This window comes from Loxodonta africana, chromosome 14, assembly GCF_030014295.1.
Source record: "Loxodonta africana isolate mLoxAfr1 chromosome 14, mLoxAfr1.hap2, whole genome shotgun sequence".
NCBI lineage: Eukaryota > Metazoa > Chordata > Mammalia > Proboscidea > Elephantidae > Loxodonta > Loxodonta africana.
In genome coordinates, this window is record NC_087355.1 from 82,200,758 (window position 1) to 82,220,973 (window position 20,216).

At 48.2% G+C, this 20,216-nt stretch overlaps 1 protein-coding gene across 3 annotated transcripts in view; it reads right to left on the reverse strand.

Moving 5' to 3' along the window:
• Nucleotides 1-10,065: 10,065 nt before the first annotated feature.
• ST3GAL1 (ST3 beta-galactoside alpha-2,3-sialyltransferase 1) overlaps nt 10,066-20,216 on the reverse strand; it is a 104,273-nt gene continuing 94,122 nt past the window's right edge. For all 3 annotated transcript variants that reach the window (XM_010588514.3, XM_003408191.4, XM_010588515.3), the window contains exons 7-8: nt 16,418-16,537; nt 10,066-15,236 (exon numbers count right to left, since the gene is read on the reverse strand). In XM_010588514.3, the coding sequence (XP_010586816.2) occupies nt 15,063-15,236; nt 16,418-16,537 (294 nt within the window). In that variant the 3' untranslated portion in view covers nt 10,066-15,062. The remainder of the gene's footprint in view (nt 15,237-16,417; nt 16,538-20,216) is intronic.

The window sequence follows — 20,216 nt, forward strand, 5'->3', positions numbered from 1 at the left end:
AGGGCCACCTTACTCTGATATAGGCTTCTTAACTGTTAACATCTCCAAAGAAAGACTTTATTTCCAGAGTAGGTCACATTCATAGGTACACGGTTTAGGACTTCAACATACTGTTTGGGGGGACATAACTCAAGCCATGACAGTTGGTGTGGGAAATGCAGTGAGGGAAGAGGTGCTGGTCAGCAGGTGATTTTCCAGTGGGCCAGTGGCTGCTCCCACCCAGAACGAGCCTTGCTGAGGCAGCAAAGGAGATGACCCTAAGGTGGCAGCAACAACAGCTAGCTCAGCAGGGTTGGGGGACAGGGTGCCTGGGAGCAGGGTGGCCTTTTTTCATCACAGCTGGGACTTGGGAAGCACCTGACCAGAGGCACAAACTGATCAGCTTGGCTTTTTCTAACACTTGCCCTGCATCTGTGCCTACATGCTTCAGGATGGCACAATAATGCCCACAGAGTCTGAACCATGCTTTGCCCACTTTGTCCGGGAAGTTCAATTGACAAAGGGAAGCCATGCTGACATAAGAGGAAGTCCAAGTTCTAGGACATGCAATGCAAGCACAGTGCTATTTTTGGAACAATTCTGTGGGCTCCGATTTCCTTAGAAACTCAGATGAAAGCCCCACAGGCCAGTGGGCAAAGGATGGGCGCAGCTGTTCCCTGTCACACTTCCTGGTTCTCACCTGTCCTCCTTCCCTTTCTCCCTTCTCCCCTGACCTCCGCTCCAACCCTAGAGGCCGAGCTGCCATAGCATGTAACCAGTACCCCTTAGCCACAGCTTTAAGGAGAATCCCACTCATTGGACCCAGTGGGCTGGACCAACTGCCAGGAGACTTGACCCAGAGAGCAGGCTCTTCTCTCCCTCACCTCTGGCCATGGGACCAATGGTGAGGACACGACCCCTAGATAGGCCCCCACAACAAGACAGTGAGGGGAGCAGGTTCTAAACTTTCTCCTGCTGCTAATACCCTGTGAGACTTTGAACAAGTCTTTTAACCACCCTGGCCCTTGGTTTTCACATCCATGAAATGGGATTATTAATACCTTCTCTGCCCACTTCATAGGGCCCATGCATCAATTGAGAAAATATGTGAAAAAGGATTGATTTTTAATACTAGTTAGAAATAACTCAAAAGAAAAAAGTTAAGTATTAGTAGCTTTAGCATTGTCCTATTTATGTATTTATTGGACACTAGCTGTATTCTAGAAAACCTGTGCTAACAGCTTTCCATGTGTTTTATTTATGCTCGAGGTATTATCACCCTTACCTTACAGCTGTTAGCGTTACTATTCCCATCATCTAAGGAGCCCTGGTGGCTCAATGGCTAAGCACTCAGCTGCTAACTGAAAGATCGGTGGTTTGAACCTACCCAGCTCTGTGAGAGAAAGACATAGCAATCTGCTTCTGTAAAGATTACAGCCAAGAAAACCCAGTGGAGCAGTTCTACTCTGTCATATGGGGTTGCCGTGACAGCACCCAACAACACTGCCATTATCTAAAAGAAGGAACAGATACCCATAGAGGGTCTAGTGTACTAGGCAAGATACTAAGAGCCTCTTGCATTGCTGCTGGACAGAGCAGATGGATGTTTGCAATGGGCTAGAGCCGTGGAGATAACACAAGATGGACAGGCTTGCAGCAGGTTTTGGAGGCTGAGCTCATTGATTATTTGGATGAACTGAAGGTTGAGGGTTGGGTGAGAGAAAGGGGAATTAAAGGGACCCCCAGGTTTTGGCTTAAGCAATTGGGCTACTCCATGAAGTGTGCCCTGCCTTGTGGAGTAGGCGTTCACTTGGTATTTACAGTTCCCCTGTGTGAGCTTCCCTCCTGGGTCAGGCACCTGCCAGGCTCTGAATGTGTCATAGCGAATAAAATCTGGATCCCAGCCTCGGGGGGTCCCAGGCTCAGGTAGGAGCTGGACAAGACAGGATGATTGTGACAGTGTGATAAGAAAGCTTGGGGTACTTTAGGCCTCTGTGCTCCCGTGGGGCAGTAAGGGAAGGCTTCCTAGAGGAAGTGACATCAAAGCTGGGATCTGAAGATTGGGTAGGAGTTGGCTAAGCCAATGGGAGAGAGAAAAGCATAATAGGCAATGCCAACAGCAGGCACTAAGTCCAGCAGATGAAGGACCACATGGGCTGTCAGGAATTTTTAAGTACTCGGTGTGGGGGCATAAAGACTATGTTGGGAAGAAAAGCTCTCAGCCCTATTGAAGAGTCTGGACTTTATCTTAATGGGAGGACGGTGAGGGTCTGAGCAGATGTGTGACATGCTCACTGTGATAGATTAAATTACTGGTCCCAATACTTTATTCCCTTGTAATAGAAGGAGACACCCACACCCTTGCTGTGGTTTCCAAGTAGGAGGAGTGTCCTTCCCGACCCCTGACATCAGGCTTAGTCATCTCTTCTGGCAATTTATTGCTGAGTAACAAAACTTACTGATCAATACAACAACAATACTGAGCTCACAAATCTGCAGTGGGGGCAGGTCTTGGTGGGGATGGCTTGTCTCTGCTGTATGTGATACTGGTTGGGGCTGCTCCGTGAGGGCTGGAGAATCCTTTTCCAAGATGGTGACTTCACGGGGCTGGCAGCTGGGCTGTCCACCAGGGGCTTTGGTTCCTTTCCACATGGGCCTCTCCCTGGGGCTGCCTGGACATGCCTGCAGCATAGCACTGAGCACCAAAATCAAGTGTCCCCAGAGACAGGGGGTAGAAGCTTCCAGACTCTTAGGGCCTGAGCCTGTAATTGGCACCGTTGCTTCTGCCATTTTCTATTGGCAAAGGAGTCATAGAAGTTACAGAAGTTGCCCAGATTCAAGGGGAGAGGACACTTATATATATATAGTAATTTTGATTTTTTTATTGTGGTGAAATGTGTATATATATATATATATATATATATATATATATATATATATATAGTTGTTAGGTGCTGTCAAGTTGGCTCTGACTCATAGTGACCCTATATACACACAGAACAAAACGCTGCACGGTCCTGTGCCTTCCTCACATTTGTTGCTGTGTTTGAGCCCATTGTTGCAGTCACTGTGTAAATCCATCTCATTTTCATTGACCCTCTGCTTTACCAAGCGTGATCTTCTTCTGTAGGGACTGGTGCCTCCTGGTAACATGTCTAAATTACATGAGACAAAGTCTCACCATCCTCTCTTCTAAGGAGTATTCTGGCTGTACTTTTTCCAAGAGAGATTTGTTTGTTCTCCCGGCAGTCCATGGTATATTCAATATTCTTTGCCAATGCCATAATTCAAAGGCATCAATTCTTCCTTGGTCTTTTTATTCATTGTCTGGCTTTCACATGCATATGAGGCGATTGGAAACACCATGGCTTGGGTCAGGCACACCTTAGTCCTCAAGGTGACATCTTTGCTTTTCAGCACTTTAAAGAAGTCTTTTGCAGCAGGTTTGCCTAAAGCAATGCATCCTTTGATTTCTTGACTGCTGACTCCATGGGTGTTGATTGTGGATCCAAGTAAAATGAAATCCTTGACAATATCATAATGTTGCTTATTGGTCCAGTTGTGAGGGTTTTTGTTTTCTTTATGTTGAGGTGCAATCCATACTGAAGGCTGTGGTCTTTGATCTTCATCAGTAAGCGCTTTAAGTCCTTCTCACCTTCAGCCAGCAAGGTTGTGTCATCTGCATAACGCAGGTTGTTAATTAGTCTTACTCCAATCCTGACGCCTTGTTCTTCTACATACTACATGTATGATATTTGCCATTGCAACATTTTTTACATGCATAATTCAGTGACATTAATTATATTCATTTCATGCAAACATCACCACTGTTCATTTCTCAAGTTTTCCATCACCCTTAACAGACACTCTCTTAATGGCAGGCACGTTGAAGAGTTTGTGGCCATCTTTAATCTGCCTCACCTATGGGTTGTTTCAGCTGATCTGATTTTGTTGTACACAGCACAAGCAGAGACTTACATGTGGTTTTGCAGTGGGACTTGTCTTCTTGCGCTCCTACTTTTTCCACGTGGGCTGCACTAAGAGCTACGAGAGACAGAGGGAGAAGACCCAGGTCCAACCTACAGCTGGAGCCAAGCCCAAGGCAGTGCCTTCCCAGTTAACTCTAGACCTGAGATTTGTTATACAGCGTTATTGTGGCAACAGCCAGCCGACACCATCAGATTTGGGCTTTAGATAGGTGAGTGTGAATGCAGTGTGGAGAATAGACTAGAAAGTGGCAAGATGAGTTGCAGAAAGAGAAGTCTGTACTTAATGGGCCCTTCATATCATCTAAGTGCAGGATGACCAGGGCCTGAAATAGGATGGAGAGGATGAGCATAGATATTACAGAAGAAGAAGGGGCAGGATTTGGTGATGGGAAGGCTATGGTGGGTGAGAGAGGGAGCCAGGGGTGGTCCCTGGTTTCTGCCTTGCATATCGGGGAGTCAGTCGTACCTCTATAGAGTGTATATATGTGGTTGTAAAGGGGACCCAATGAGTAGGATCAGACAAAGAAGGAGAGGACATTTAGTTCAGATTTGTGGGTATGTGAAGGGCCTGGGGCAGGGGAGAGAGCCCTGGGAGACCACTGGTTAAGTGCTTGGCGACTAACTGAAAGGTCAGCAGTTCAAACCCACCAGCTGCTCCAGGGGAGAAAAGTGTGGCAGTCTGCTTCTGTAAAGATCTGCAGCCTTGGAAGCTGTATGGGGCAGTTCTACTCTGTCCTACAGGGTCCCTCTGAGGTAGAATTGACTTGACAGCAACAGGTTTGGTGTTGGTGTTTTGGTAGGGGTAGTGTGGTTCTGGGGTAGAACTGGAGACCCAGGTTCGATTCCTGGCTGATGTATCTCACGCACAGCCACGACTCGTCTGCCAGTGGAGGCTTGCTTGTTGCTATGATGAGAACAGCTTCCAGTAGAGCTTGCAGACTAAGACAGGCTAGGAAGAAAGGCCTAACAATCTACTTCTGAAAATAAGGCAGTGAAAACCCTGCGGAGCACAACGTTCCGGGGTGCATGGGGTCACCATAAGTCGGGCCGACACGACGGCAGCTGGTAATAACAGGACAACTGAAGGAAGACATCCAGAAGACAGACAGGTATGTGGACCCGGAGCCAGGAGGGAGGGAAACAACCGGGTGCGTGGCAGCAGAAGTCAGGAGAGGAGTGACTGTGCCATGCAAGAAGAGGGACAAGGACGGGGTCTTGGTAAGCCCAGACATCTCAAGACTGGACGGAGGATGGGAACCAGCAAAGTGCCTGAGAAGGAATCAGAGACGGAGGCAAACAGCCATGGAGGATGAATGGTGGGCTCGCTGCGCCCTCTGGTGGCCACCCTCCACAGCACTGTGTCTGGTCAGCCCGGGCATTACATTCCCCCAGCTAGCCAGGCTCTTCCCGCGGTGAACCAGGCAATCAGGCTCACCTCCAAAGGGCCTCAGTTTAAAGCAAAACTGAGAGTCCCAGGGCCATGGTGTTGTTATTTATTGTTAGGTGCCGTCAAGTCAGTTCCAACTCGTAGCGACCCTGTGCACAACAGAATGAAACACTGCCCGATCCTGTGCCATCTTCACAATTGTTGTTATGCTTGAGCTCATTACCCCAGCCACTGTGTCAGTCCACCTCACTGAGGGCCTTCCTCTTTTCCGCTGACCCTGTACTCTGCCACGCATTATGTCCTTCTCCAGGGACCGATCCCTCCTGACAACATGTCCAAAGTATGTAAGACACAGTCTCGCCATTCTTGCTTCTAAGGAGCATTCATTCTGGCAGTGCTTCTTCCAAGACAGATTTGTTCGTTCTTTGGGCAGTCCATGGTATATTCAGTATTCTTCGCCAGCACCACAGTTCAAAGGCATTAATTCTTCTTCGGTCTTCCTTATTCATTGTCCAGCTTTCACATGAATATGATGCGATTGAAGATACCACGGCTTGGGTGAGGTGCACCTTAGTCTTCAAGGTACATCTTTGCTCTTGAACACTTTGAGGAGGTCCTTTGCAGCAGATTTACGCAATGCAATGCGTCATTTGATTTCTTGACTGATGCTTCCATGGTTGTTGATTGTGGATCCAAGTAAAATGAAATCCTTGACAACTTCAATCTTTTCTCCATTTATCATGATGTTGCTCATTGGTCCAGTGTGAGGATTTTTGTTTTCTTTATGTTGAGGTGCAACCCATACTGAAGGCTGTGGTCTTTGATCTTCATTAGTAGCTGCTTCAAGTCCTCCTCACTTTCAGCAAGCATCCCAAGGGCATAGAGCACATATACAGGTTAGCCAGGACTCCTGAACCCAGCACCTAGCTTTTTAAGCTCTGGCTATACCCCTTCCTCGTTGGCAAGTTACTTAACCTCCCTGAGGCTCAGTTTCCTCTCTAAATTCCCCTCTGAAGGAAACGATGCCTCTTTGTAGAATTGTTGAAGCCGCTGGTGGTGCAAGTAACTAACACACTTGGCTACTAACCAAAAGGTTGGGGGTTCAAATCTACCCAGAGTGCCTTGGTAGAAAGGCCTCATGATCTTCTTCCAAAAAATGAGTCATTGAAAACCTTATGGAGCACAGTTCTACTCTGACACACATGGGGTTGCCATGAGTTGGAGGTGATTCGACATGTACTGGCACTAGTACGAGGACCCAATGTTTCAGCTGAAGATGACCCAGAGGGTTTCCCTTCTGACGTATGGAAGAGGCTTCACCTTGATCCTGGTCTTCAAGGTTTAGACAGGTCCAGCATTAGAGAGAGGGTAAATATGTTATAACAGCACTCCCATGGGTGGGTACTGAGTTGGGGGTGTTTGAACCTGATCCTCGGAGGTGCTTGTTGGGTGTTGAGTAGGTGAACAAAGCAGAAGCAGGGCTAGCCCTTCCCCAGTGGGCAAAGGGGTCCAGTATCCACCAGGCAGTTCCTCTCCAGGTTCCTTAGAGGATAGCATTCTGGACTAAGGCAACCTCTGTCACTTAGTAAGGGATGAACCTCTGAACCGATACATTTATTTATATTTCTTTTTGTGACATGAATTCTGGTATAAGTAAACCACCTGTCAAAGGCATTCTGAGGACAACCAGGTCTCCTCATGAACCAGGCTTCAAAGCACCCCAGGGCCTTGCCACCTTTGTCAGGGGTGTTGTAGGCAGGACAAAAAAGCAAACCCACTATTGTCAAGTTGATTCTGACTCCCAGTGACCCCATGTGTTACAAAGTAGAATGGAACTCCACAGAGTTTCCTTGGCTGTGATCTTTACAGAAGCAGATTGCCAGGTCTTTGTTCCGTAGCACCACAGGGTGGGTTCAAACCACCAACCTTTGGGTTAGTAGCAGAGTGACCTCTTTTGTATCACCCAGGGACTGTTTGTAGGTAGGCAGGACAGCTACATTTCCAGCTCACTCATGCACACAGGGTATCTGACATGTATCCTTAAACAGAAAATCAACAACAAGAAAGAAAGAAAAAGAACAAATGAGGGGGCATCAGCGGGAAACATTCCTTTTAATCCTTCTGCACGCTTCGAAGTCCTTATAAAGTAAAAAGAGATTAGAAAGCGCAGGAACTTCTTTTTCAGTCCGTTAGCTCTTTGTGGCCAGGTGGCCAGTTAGCTCAGCTGGTTAGAGCCGAGTGCTGACAACACCAAGGTCATTGATCCCTGTAGGGCCATTGCGGGTAGGTTTCTATTTGGGAGCCTTGGTGGTGCAGTGGTTGAAGCTCTTGGCTGCTAACCAAAAGGATGGTAGCTCAAACCCACCAGTGGCTCTTTGGGAGAAGGATGTAGCAGTCTGCTTCCATGAAGATTTACAGCCTTGGAAACCCTATGGGATCGCTAGGAGTCAGAATCAGCTCGAAAACAGTTTTTTGGTTTTGGTAGCTCTTTGCTGAACAGCCAAGCATGTGTTTGGAGCAGCTTGAGAGGTACTCCTAGGAAGACTTTTCCAGGGCTTTTGAGACCAGACCTGCCTTTGTAGGAGGGGTGGAGGGTGAGGAAGCGGGTGGACTTTGTGCCTGGGGCTCTGGATCCAGGCAGGTGCCTGGAGGGTCCTGAAGAAGGGCTTGTAGATCTTCAGGGCTCTCCCCAGAGGGCCCTGGCTATTTTCTTTCTCTTCCAGGGACTCCCGCTGGCTGGAGCCTAGGGTGTGGTGGGCAGGGAGCAGGACAGCTAGGCACTTGGGAGCTCCCACCCAGCTGAGTGTTCCCAATCAGGCCTGATTGCAGTGTGTTGCCACCTAGTGGCCAATTGTTCACGTTGCATCTTCAACTTAAGGTCAACTAGAAGGGAATTTGGGGAAAATGAGGCAGTTGAGGAGTCCCTGGGTGCAGGACATAGTAAATATGCTGGGCTGCTAACAGAAAGGCTGGGGGATGGAGTCCACCTAGAGGTGCCTCAGAAGAAAGGTCTGGTGATCTATGTCTGAAAAATCAGCCTTGAAAATCCTCCAGAGCTCAGTCCTACTCTGACGCACACGGGGTCCTCATGACTCAGTGGGCTCCACGGTTAGGTATGTGGAGTGGAGGAACGGGGCAGCATGTTTACTGTAGATACGAGCGGGACTTTGTTGATGAGGAGGGAGAAGCCGTGATGGGGAAAGGCAGAAAGGGAATTTTAGAGTCTAAGTAGAAGCTTGGAGAAGATACAGAGGCGATGTGAAGGCCTCCAGCAATGCCGGGGGAGGCGGAGGGCAGAGAAGGCAGGAAGGAGAGATGTATGGAGGGAGAAGAGGGGGCCAAAGAAATCAGACCGGGGGTCCCAGCAGGGCCTTGCTGTCTGTTTCACTGTTGCTGGCCGTGTAATACTGTAAAGCCTGTGAAAGCTGGAGCCTGTATAAGGGGAAAACCTGCCAGAGAGGGAAAACCCAACTATTTTCCACTAACGACGGTAATAGAAAGTGGTGACTGCGCCCTGTCAAAGGTGGAAACCTTGTAAGACCCAGAAAAACAAGGCAGTCCTGACGAGTTCCAGTCCTCACAGGTTTCACTGTAATAGCGTTTATTGAAGGTTTGCTGTATCCCAGACCCTCTCCTCAGCCCCTCACGTGTGTGAGCTCACTTAATCCTTAATACATGTCTATATGGTAGGCGATTACATCATGCCAACTTCATCCATAAGGAGACGGTGCAGAGAAGTTAGGTAACTTGGTCAAACCCACACAGCTAGGGTACCTGAGCTAATCTGTGTACCATCGTGGGCTGCCTTCAAAAGGTCACCAGGGACCAACTCCTCAGGAGGACTTGGGAAACTTTCTCTTGGCTAAGTGGAGAGTAGCTGGGAGGCAGCAGAGTAGACAGGAAGCCCAGACCTGGAGAGGGAAGGTCTGGGTTCGAATCTCACCTCTGCCCTGGACTGGCTCTAAACTCTCTGCACCTCTTTCCTCAGGCAGAAGCCCGGGCCCATTCTCAGTGCTGCAGGGCTGTCTGAGAGCTCAAGCACATCGCGGCCAGGAAGGATTTTGCAAGCTGGGAAGTGCCACACAAACTGAGGGGTGTTATTGTTACTGGCACTGATTTTACACTACAGAGGCCCAATACTAGCTTTCTGGAGTCACTAAAAAAAAATTCCAAATAGGAGATATCTGCCAACATTGGACCAGCCTCTTGTCCGTGCACTGTGAGCCCACCTGTCGGGGAGGCTGGATGGCACTAACTCGCCCGCACTGGGCCCTGGCCTAGGCGACTTCATTCCATAAATGTTCAGATCAGCTGGTGTTTGCTCTGGCTCCTGGGAGCCAGACGCTCTGTTTTTGATTTGACACCCCCTAAAAAAAAAAAAAAAATAAATAAAATTTTTTTTTTCCTGAAGGCTGGTATTACCAGGCCCATTTCACAGATGAGGTAACTGAGGTTCAGAGAGGTTAGGCAAGTTGGCACAGTTACACAGCAATGAGTGGCAGAGCCACGTTTATGGAGAGGCACCTCAGATGCCAATGCTAACACTCCATCTTCTGAACCTCTGGACACTCGGAAGGGGCAGGGGATAACACGGGGCCCTCGGCAGGCAGAACGTTGCAGTTTTATGATTGAGAAGATTTCTCAGATGGAAAAAGTGAGGGGAGCGCCAACCCTGGCCCTTGTAGTAAAATGACAGTCACACCCAAAGGATAAAATAGCTCTTCTCTTTATTCACTTTGATTCTGATCACTGGAAATATTTAACAATAAATAAAATAAAGCAGGGGCCGAGGAAGGCGGACTCTTGCTAACTTCATTCAAAATGCAACCAGATTTAACACTCAGCTGGGAAACAAACAGGAGCCAGGTCAGGAGAGAGAAAGCAGATTCCAAAACACCAACAACAAAACAAACAAGGCTGCAAAGAAGAAAAAGTGCTCAAGAGACTTTGGCTTTGAGAGCGAATTCAGGGAGGTGCTGACGCGATTGTGCAGAAGGGGGGTGAGGCCAAGTTCATTCTGGCGGGGAGGGGCTCCTGACACGCTCGGGATAAAGCTGACCTCTTGGCTCAGGACCATAGCAGATGGGTGACTCTGCACTGTGCTAGCAGGCTGAGCAGCAGGCTTGGCTTCAGCATGCGTGTGGGCACACCGGATGGGCAGGGAGGGAAAACGGGGGGCTTGGGGCAGCCTTGCCTCTTACGGTGCTCTTTTGGTGAGAAAAACAAAGTTGCTAATGCCCAGATATTGATCCACTATGAGACGCTCTGTGCCTGTCTCTGCTGCCTTTCCTCCTGACTCTACTGTCGGTTGAATGGCCTCCCCCCAAACATGGGTTGAGATCCTAACGCCTCTCCCTATTTGCAAAAAGGATTTTTCTTTTCTTATGTTAATGAGGTCACACCAGTGTAGGGTGGATCCTAAACTTAATCCCTTCTGAGTCATAAAAAGACCAGAATAGACACAGAAACACACAGGGCGAAGACAGATGGCGAGGGACACCAAGGATCACCAAGGATCGCCACAGACATGAGAAACTAAGAGGGAGGCTCACAGAAGGAACTGATGTGGCTGACACCCTGATTTGGACTCTCAGACTCTAGAATGGTGAGAAAATAAGCTTCCATTCTTGTGGCATTTTTGTTACGGCAGCAGTACATAACTAAGACACTCCCCCTTTGTCTCTGCACAAAGGTGTTGTGAAGCACCCCAGGGGTAGGAGAGGTGGCATTTTCATGACAAACGAGAGGAAGATTTCCGGGGATGACCAGATGGTTGGCATATGGCCATGTTTGCTGTAAGCCAGACAGCCAAGCTGGAGGTGCTCATATTGAGCTCTCCAGAGGAGCGAGGACAGGTGACAGTCCCTGAGAGCACATGGCTGGCACTCAGCCATCTTAGCATTGTGGGCTTCCCTGGAGAAAGCATGTTTGACCATAAATGTGCGAGAGAAAGTGAGATCTTTTCTGTCTTCATTTTTCTTTGTGTTTGGGCCACCTTGAGGAAAACGGTGAAGCCAACATCACGGTTGTAAATATCCTCTGAGGTCTGGAACATTCCAGCTTTGGTCCAGAGGCCCAGTTCACATGGAGGCAGGGCTGGCCTACCAGCTCCTCCCAACCACCGCGGGGACTGGGGCCCTTTGAGGGCTCCCCACCAGCCCTCTCACTAGGAGAGTCATCTAGATGCTGTCTACCCACTTGTCTAGTTTCCATACTTTATGTCCTACTTGCTCGTTCCTGGCATCTTCCACCAAGCCCAGCCCATACGGCTTGCTGGATAATGCCTGACAAAGCCAGAGTTTCAAGGGTTATCAATTTAAGGACCTTCTTCCCAGCCCAAATCCCTCTGCAGAGCCAGAGGCTACAAATCTACCTCCTTCCTCCCCTAAAAGGAGGGGAGAGCAGAGCACGGGGACGCAGGAAGCGGGTGGGGAGTGATGGGGGGCGGTCCCAGGGATGCAATGCAGGTGTTGGCTTTGCTGCTGGGGGCTCCAGCTCCAGGAAACCAGTGCCCTGGCCCGCTAGGGTTTGGTGGAGGCTAGCACATTGCTGAGGTCCCTGAGGCCACCCTCACCAGTTCTGCCTTTGAGGCCTCAGGTCCAGCACATTGGCTGCAGACAGGACCAGGGACCCCTCTGCCCCTGCCCAGGGCCCAGGGCCCAGGGCTGGTCCCTAAGGAACTACCTGCCTACAGAGTGGACAGAGCCCTGGGAGGAGCTGCAGGGGCGTGAGTGGGCATCCTGCTGGTGCCCCAGCTCTGACTATGGCGGACACATGAGCACCTCCCTAGCATCCTCCAACCCTTTGGGAAACTCCCTTACCTGATTCTCAGCCACCCTCACTGCTGGCATGGCTTAGACCAGTTGGTGCATTTTGTCCTGGCCACAATAATTGGCTTTTATTTGGTTAAGTGCCCATTGTTAAGCCACTGAGATACAAAGAGATGTTTGCTGAGGCTTTAGGAAAGAGGTACACTGTCTCCTCCATGGGAAGGTATTGGGGGAGATGGTAGAGACTGGAGGTTGTGAGGTCCACCATGGGCAGCCGGGGGGTGAAGCTTGGTGGTGGGAGGTGGAACAGAGATCTGAAACCTACATTTCAGTTACAGTGGGGGGATGGGGGGTGTTGGATACAGCCTTGCTAGAAAAATTCATGGCTGAACATTTTAGACAAGGAGCCAATAACATTCTATCCTTGATCAAAACCTGATTGAATTATGTTATCTGTCATGAGTGGTTCACTTTTGCAAGTCATTTCCATTCTCTGGGCCTTGGTATTCTTATCTGTAAAATGGGAGAGCTGGGAGGTCTCTCATAGCACGAATGTTCTAGAAGGAGGGAGGAGGAGAGCAGACCAAGGCCAAGAAGCTGCCCTAGGTGGTGCCAAGCTCAGACATGGACATGTCTTCCCTTGATGGGGCCTTTTTTTTCTTACTCAGGAAAACCACGTAAGTAGATTGCTAAGCCTGAACCCCTTGTCCCTAAATAGACTGCGCTTTTAGGAAAAGGGAGCCCTGGTGGCATAGTGGTTAAAAGCTCGACTGCTAACCAAAAGGTCAGTAATTTGAATCTACCAGGTGCTCCTTGGAAACCCTATGGGGCAGTTCTACTCTGTCCTATATGGTCGCTATGAGTTAGAATCAACTCCATGACAATGGGTTTTCTTATGAAAAAGGCAAAGTGTCCAGGAGTCGACACTGCTCTCTGTATAAGTATGCATTTATCTCAAGGCCTGTTTCTGAAAATCATCAACCAGCCAACGCTTGCTGAACACTTCACCACCACGCTGCTGCGAGCTCTGGCGTTTGAGGGTTTACCATCAGAATGACCACCTCGTAGTAATTAAGAGCCTTTATCAGTCAAGAGAACCTTACTTTTTGGAGAATTTTAAAGTTGGAACAATTTTTTGTTTTTAAAACTTTCTGAACCTCTTGGCAATTAAAGCTCTGGAGCCTCTCCCCAGAAAGATGCTTATACGCCCAGACTCAGAAAGAAAGGGGGGCGGGGGGAAGCTTGGTATGTAACTTCTGAGGATTCTTGTGAATGGCCTGAAGCCATCGATGCCCCTGGCCAAGGGCCCAAGCATCCATAATCCCTCTCTCCTGGTTTGCAGAGGGAGACTGTGAGGATGATGAGAACAGAACTTTTTGGAGTGCGGAGGTCCGCAGGGGCAGGCCGGGGCTTCCGAGGCTGGCATTCCAAACACCCCATCCGGAAACAGCTGCACCTCCCCAAGAGCCATGGCCTTCTAGGAAGGCGCTTTCAATGGGAAAAGTGGTTTTTCTGATTAAATGTCAGAAACTAGAGAAGACAACTGCAGGCACCCAACCACACCATCGGCTCCACCAAGGTTTTTGGGCATTTCTAGCCTGACACTGAATCCGAGCCCACAACAAGAGAGACCGAAAGTTAGGCTGGAAGGCAGGGCCGGGCATTCCATAAACCTAGCACCTAACGCCACAGGACTTCTCCCACGTCCTAGATGCCCCCGAAGCCCCAGGTCCCAGAGTTCATGGAAGCCTTCCTTTAAGCTGCCAACACCCAGCTGCCTGGTGAAGCCACAGCAAGCTGAATTAGGACACCAGACCATCAGCAGAAACACAGGGTGCACAAAATGTCAGTTGAATTAAAAAAAAAAAAATCAATAAATAATCAGGAAGGCTGAAGAGGAAGAAAGAGACCCATGGGGGAGGAAGAGGATGAGGTATGATGTGTCCTGCTCTGTCAGTCACTGTCCCTTGGCCTGCATTCCAGCCCCAGGACACCAAGTAGTTGGCCAGCGTGAACTTGTCCGGAGCCTGGGCTCTGGGGGAAGATGCTGGGTGAAAGAGGCCCCCTATGTGGTGTGGGAAGGTTATGGGTGCCAAGTTCAACAGTCTTTAAAATGGAAACAATGTCCCCAGCTCCAGAGCAAGGGTGGCTGTGGATGGAGGTCCCTGTCCAAGTCAGGGCTTTGCCTCGTCTCAGCCCACGCCTGAGTTTCCTTCCCAGATACGAAGGCACATGGAAGTAGTCCGATCTGCTCTCAGCCATCATTATAACAACAAAGGAGCATCTGTTTGGGAAGAAGACATCTCCTGAAGCCAGAACCACCTTGCAAAGTTTCTGTGAAGACCTTTGGGGTGGGGAGGCCTCCTGGCCATCACGAACGAGCTTTGGGGCAGGAAGGGAAGACGAGCTTATCTGGCCAAACAAGGGGCTGGGCTTGGCCTCCAGAAAAGAAGGTATCATTGCACCCCAGTGCTATGTGGGCCCATGGCTCTGTTCCATAAGTAATCCTCACCCAGGAACATCCCAGGAAGGAGTGGAGCTGAAGTCAGCCAGGACTGCTCCACAGAGGAGGTGTCTCTGCCCATCCTCAAGGGGAAATGGTCCTTTTCCTTAGAATCGGGGGTCTTCAGGATTTGACTCCCTTTGCATCTTGAAGCTGACATGACTGGTGCTTTCAGAGTGAACCTTGCCCAGCATCTCCCCACCTTCCCCAGCCTTGAGAGCCATGTTCTCTCCTTCATGGCCAATTCAGAGACCTGCTCTCCAGCCTGGTAGAGCTCAGTGACCCTGTGAGCAGATGCTGCCAAAAATTGGGGTACCCATGGCTGCGAGAGGGCTGGGCCCTTGAAGCTACTGGAGCGGGGCAGCTCTGGTGAGGTGCAGGGGCTGGAGATGGAGAGGAAGGAGCCGGTGCAGCGGTCCTGACCCTTCCCCGCGTCATCTCCCCTTGAAGATGCGAATTTTGTGGATGGAGGCCAAGGTAGCCGTCACGTTGGACTCAAAGTCTCCGTCGTGCACCCCTGTCTTACGGAAAGCGCCTGCCGACGGGTTGTTTTCCCAGTAGTGGTGCCAGTTCCCTTTGCTGTCAGCCCCGAAGCCGTACAAGTCCACCTGAGGGGGCAAAGCACAGGTGAGAACAGACCACGGGGTAGTGGGCACAGCCTCTGAGAATGGGAGCCTCAGGCATGCCCAGAGTCTGAGGCTGCCTATTATGGGCTGAATTGTGCCCCCCAAAACATGTTGAAATCCTAATTCCTGTCCCTGTAAATATACCCTGCCTGGAAATAGGAGTTTTCTTTTTTATGCTAATAAGGCTATATTAGAGTAGCCTGGGTCCTAAACCTACTCACTTCTGAGTTATAAACAGATTAGCCACAGAGACACACGGGGAGCATGAGAGATGAAGGAAACAGAGCATCTACAAGTCCAGGGGCCCCAAAGATTGCTGGCAGCTCCTAGAAGCTGAAATAGAGCGGGAAGGACTTCCGGCTAGAGCCGTACCTTGAATTTAGACTTCTAGCTTCCTGAACTCTAAGAAAATAAACGTCTGCTCTTTAAAGCCACTCACTTGTACTATTTCTGCTCTTGAAGCACTAGGGATCTAAGTTCGTACCGCGGACACCGTTTCCAAGGAATCATAAACACCCTTCTTTATGTTCCTGGAACTCCCACGGGCTTGGGGATGCCTAAGCAAGCTTAAGTAAAACCAAGTCCAAAGCCTTCCACAGGAGCCATCTGGGTGGTGTTGGGGAAATTAGGGACATGTGATGAGAAACCTGTGCCCTCACAAGCCCCTGGGCCTCAACCTTGGGGTAGAGAGGAACTTCCTTAAAAAGTACAGATGCCTGGTTTCCATGCCCAGAAATTCTGATGAAAATGGGTCAGGGCATGGCTTGGGCACTGGAATTTTTTAAAACTCTGAGGATAACTCTAACACACAACCATGACTGAGAACCACAGCCTGTGGCAGCTCCCTACTAGAACCTGCTCCTTTATGTTGCCCCAAACCTTTGAGGCCACTGGCCCTGGTTCAGCCTGAGCAGGTGAGCAGAGGGCAGGGAGCTCTGGCTTCCCACCCACACCATAAAACACCTGTATGAGAGGCACTGCAAATGCCGCTGTGGCGGTATGGAACCTGCGCCCCGGAAGGGAAGGGCCAGGCCTGGATCCTACTGGTCACTGGAGGGAAGGTCCAGATCAGCCAGACCCCAGGCTCCATCACTGCTGCCCCCACCCACCTCCGGGGAACCAGGATTGGCAAGCCCCTGTGTCCCACAGCCCGGTGGGCGTACCTCGTCACAGATGTGCAGGGAGAAGATGACAGAGAGGATGCCAGTGGATGGGTACCGCCCGTGGCCCTGCAGCCAGTTGTCGAAGACGTACTTGATGAAGGCTGGGTGGTAGATGAGGATCTGCAGAGACGGGAGGGACACAGCTTGAGTGAGACACAGAACCCTGTCACGTGCCACACACTGTCAGCGCCATGGGGGACACACAGGGAGCAAGTTGACAAATGCCCCTGCATTTCTGAAGCTAACATTCTAGTGGGAGAGATGGACGATGACCTCACCCACTAGAAGAAAAAGGATAAGTCAGTCACATAAGAACCAATACTGTGTGATCCCGTTTACAAGAAAGATCTAGAATAGGCAAATGTATAGACAGCAAAGTTTATTAGTAGTCACAAAGGGTGAGAGGCAGGGGGAAAAGAGGAGTCATTGTTTAGGAGGCATTAAGCTTTGTTGAGAGTGATGGAAAAATTTGGAAATGGATTTGTGGTGACGGCTGTATACCATGATGAACATAAGTAATGCCACTGAATTGTATACATAAAAAATGTTGAAATGGCAAATGTTTTATATATATATATATGGCCCTGGTGGCACAGTGGTTAAAAGGCCAGGCTGCTAACCAAAAGGTCAGTAGTTCGAACCCAACAGCTGCTCCTTGGAAACACTATGGGGCAGTTCTACTCTGTCTTATAAGGTCAAGTTGAGTCGGAATCGATTCTACGGCAACGGATCTCTTTATATATACAAATGTGCGTGTGTATGTATATACGTATATATATATATGTATATACCGCCAGGGTTTCTTTTATATGTGTGTGTGTGTGTGTATATATATTATTGTTGTTAGGTGCTGTCAAGTCGGTTCCGACTCATCATGACCCTATGCACAACAGAATGAAACCCTGCCCAGTCTTGCACCATACTGACAATCGTTATGCTTAAGCTCATTTTTGCAGCCACCGTGTCAATCCATCTCATTGAGGATCTTCCTGTTTTTCACTGACCTTCTATTTATCAAGCATGATGTCCTTCTCCAAGGACTGATCCCTCCTGATAACAAGTCCAAAGTATATGAGACACAGTCTCACCATCCTTGCTTCTAAGGAGCGTTCTGGTTGTACTTCTTCCAAACAGATGTGTTCATTCTTTTGGCAGTCCACGGTATATTCAATATTCTTCGTCAACACCACAATTCAAAGGTGTCAATTCTTCTTCGGTCTTCCTTATTCATTGTCTGACTTTCACATGCATATGATGTGATTGAAAACACAATGGCTTGGGTCAGGCACACCTTAGTCCTCAAGGTGACATCTTTGCTTTCCAACACTTTAAAGAGGTCTTTTGCAGCAGATTTGCCCAATGCAATGTGTCTTTTGATCTCTTCACTGCTGCTTCCATGGGTGTTGATTGTGGGTCCAAGTCAAATGAAATCCTTGACAATCTTAATCTTTTCTCTGTTTATCATGATGTTGCTCATTGGTCCAGTTGTGAGCATTTTTGTTTCCTTTATGTTCAGGCGTAATCCATACTGAAAGCTGTGGTCTTCGATCTTCATCAGTAAGTGCTTCAAGTTCTCTTCACTTTCAGCAAGCAAGGTTGTGTCATCTGCATAATGCAGGTTGTTAATAAGTCTTCCTCCAATCTTGATGCCCTGTTCTTCTTCATACAGTCCAATTTTTCAGATTATTTGCTCAGCAAATAGAATAGATACGATGAAAGGATAAAACACCAATGCACACCTTTCCTGACTTTAAACCATGGAGTATCCCCTTGTTCTGTCTGAACAACTGCCTCTTGATCCATGTACAGATTCCTCATCAGCACAATTAAGTGTTCTGGAATTCCCATTCCTCGCAATGTTATCCATAGTTTGTTATGATCCACACAGTCAAATGCCTTTGCATAGTCAATAAAACACAGGTAAACATCTTTCTGGTATTCTCTGCCTTCAGCGAGGATCCATCTGACATCAGCAATGATATATATCCTTGGTTCCACATCCTCTCTAAATCTGGCTTGAATTTCTGGCAGCTCCCTGTAGATGTACTGCTGCAGCCGCTTTTGAAAGATCTTCAACAAAATTTTGCTTGCATGTGATATTTTTGGATAATTTCCACATTCAGTCGGATCACCTTTCTTGGGAATAGGCATAAATGTGGATCTCTTCCAGTCAGTTGGCCAGGAAGCTGTCTTCCAAATTTCTCGGCATAGACGAGTGAGCACTTCAAGCACTGCATCCACTTGTTGAAACATCTCAATCGGTATCCCGTCAATTCCTGGAGCCTTGTTTTTTGCCAGTGCCTTCAGAGCAGCTTGGACTTCTTCCTTCAGTACCACCGGATCCTGATCATGTGTTACCTCCTGAAATGGTGGATCATCAACCAATTCTTTTTGGTATAGTGACTCTGTGAATTCCTTCCATCTTCTTTTGATGCTTCCTGTGTCGTTTAATATTTTCCCCATAGAACCCTTCACTATTGCAAATCGAGGCTTGAATTTTTTCTTCAGTTCTTCCAGCGTGGGAAATGCTGAGTGTGTTTTTCCCTTTTGGTTTTCTATCTCCAGGTCTTTGCATATGTCATTATAATACTTTACTTTGTCTTCTCAAGCCGCCCTTTAAAATCTTCTGTTCAGCTCTTTTACTTCATCACTTTTTCCTTTTGCTTTAGCTACAACATTTAAGAGCAAGTTTCAGAGTCTCCTCTGACATACAGTTAGGTCTTTTCTTTCCCTCCTGTCTTTGTAATGACCTCTTGCTTTCTTCATGTATGATGTCCTTGATGTCATTCCACAACTTGTCTGATCTTCTGTCATTAGTGTTCAACGTGTCAAATCTATTCTTGAGATGGTCCCTAAATTTAGGTGGGATATACTCAAGGTCCTACTTTGGTTCTCGTGGACTTGTTCTAATTTTCTCCAGTTTCAACTCAAACTTGCATATGAGTAATTGATGGTCTGATCTGCAGTCGGCCCTGGCCTTGTTCTGACTGATGATATTGAGCTTTTCTATGGTCTCTTTCCACAGGTGTATTCAATTTGATTCCATCTGGTGAGGTCCACGCGTATAGTCGCCGTTTATGTTGGTGATAAAAGGGATTTGCAATGAAGAAGTCATTGGTCTTGCAAAATTCAATCATGCAATCTCTGTTATCGTTTCTATCACCAAGGCCATATTTTCCAACTACCAATCCTTCTTCTTTGTTTCCAACTTTTGCGTTCCAAGCACCAGTAATTGTTAGTGCATCCCGATTGCATGTTCAATCAATTTCAGACTGCAGAAGTTGGTAAAAATCTTCGATTTCTTCATCTTTGGCCTTAGTGGTTGGTGCGTAAATTTGAACAATAGTCGTATTAACTGGTCTTCCCCGTAGGCATCTGGATATTATCCTATCACTGACAGCCTTGTACTTCAGGGTAGATCTTGAAACATTCTTTTGGATGATGAATGCAACGCCATTCCTCTTCAAGCTGTCATTCCCGGCATAGCAGACCATATGATTGTCGGATTCAGAATGACCAATACCAGTCCATTTCAGCTCACTAATGGCTAGGATATTGACCTTTATGTGTTTCATTTCATTTTTGATTTCCAATTTTCCTAGATTCATACTTCATACACTCCTCATTCCGATTATTAATGGATGTTTGCAACTGTTTCTTCTTATTTTGAGTTGTACCAAATCAGCAAATGAAGGTCCCGAAAGCCTGACTCGGTCATGTCATTAAAGTCCAGTCTACTTTGAGGAGGCAGCTCTTCCCCAGTCGTATTTTAAGTGCCTTCCAACCTGAGGGGCTCATC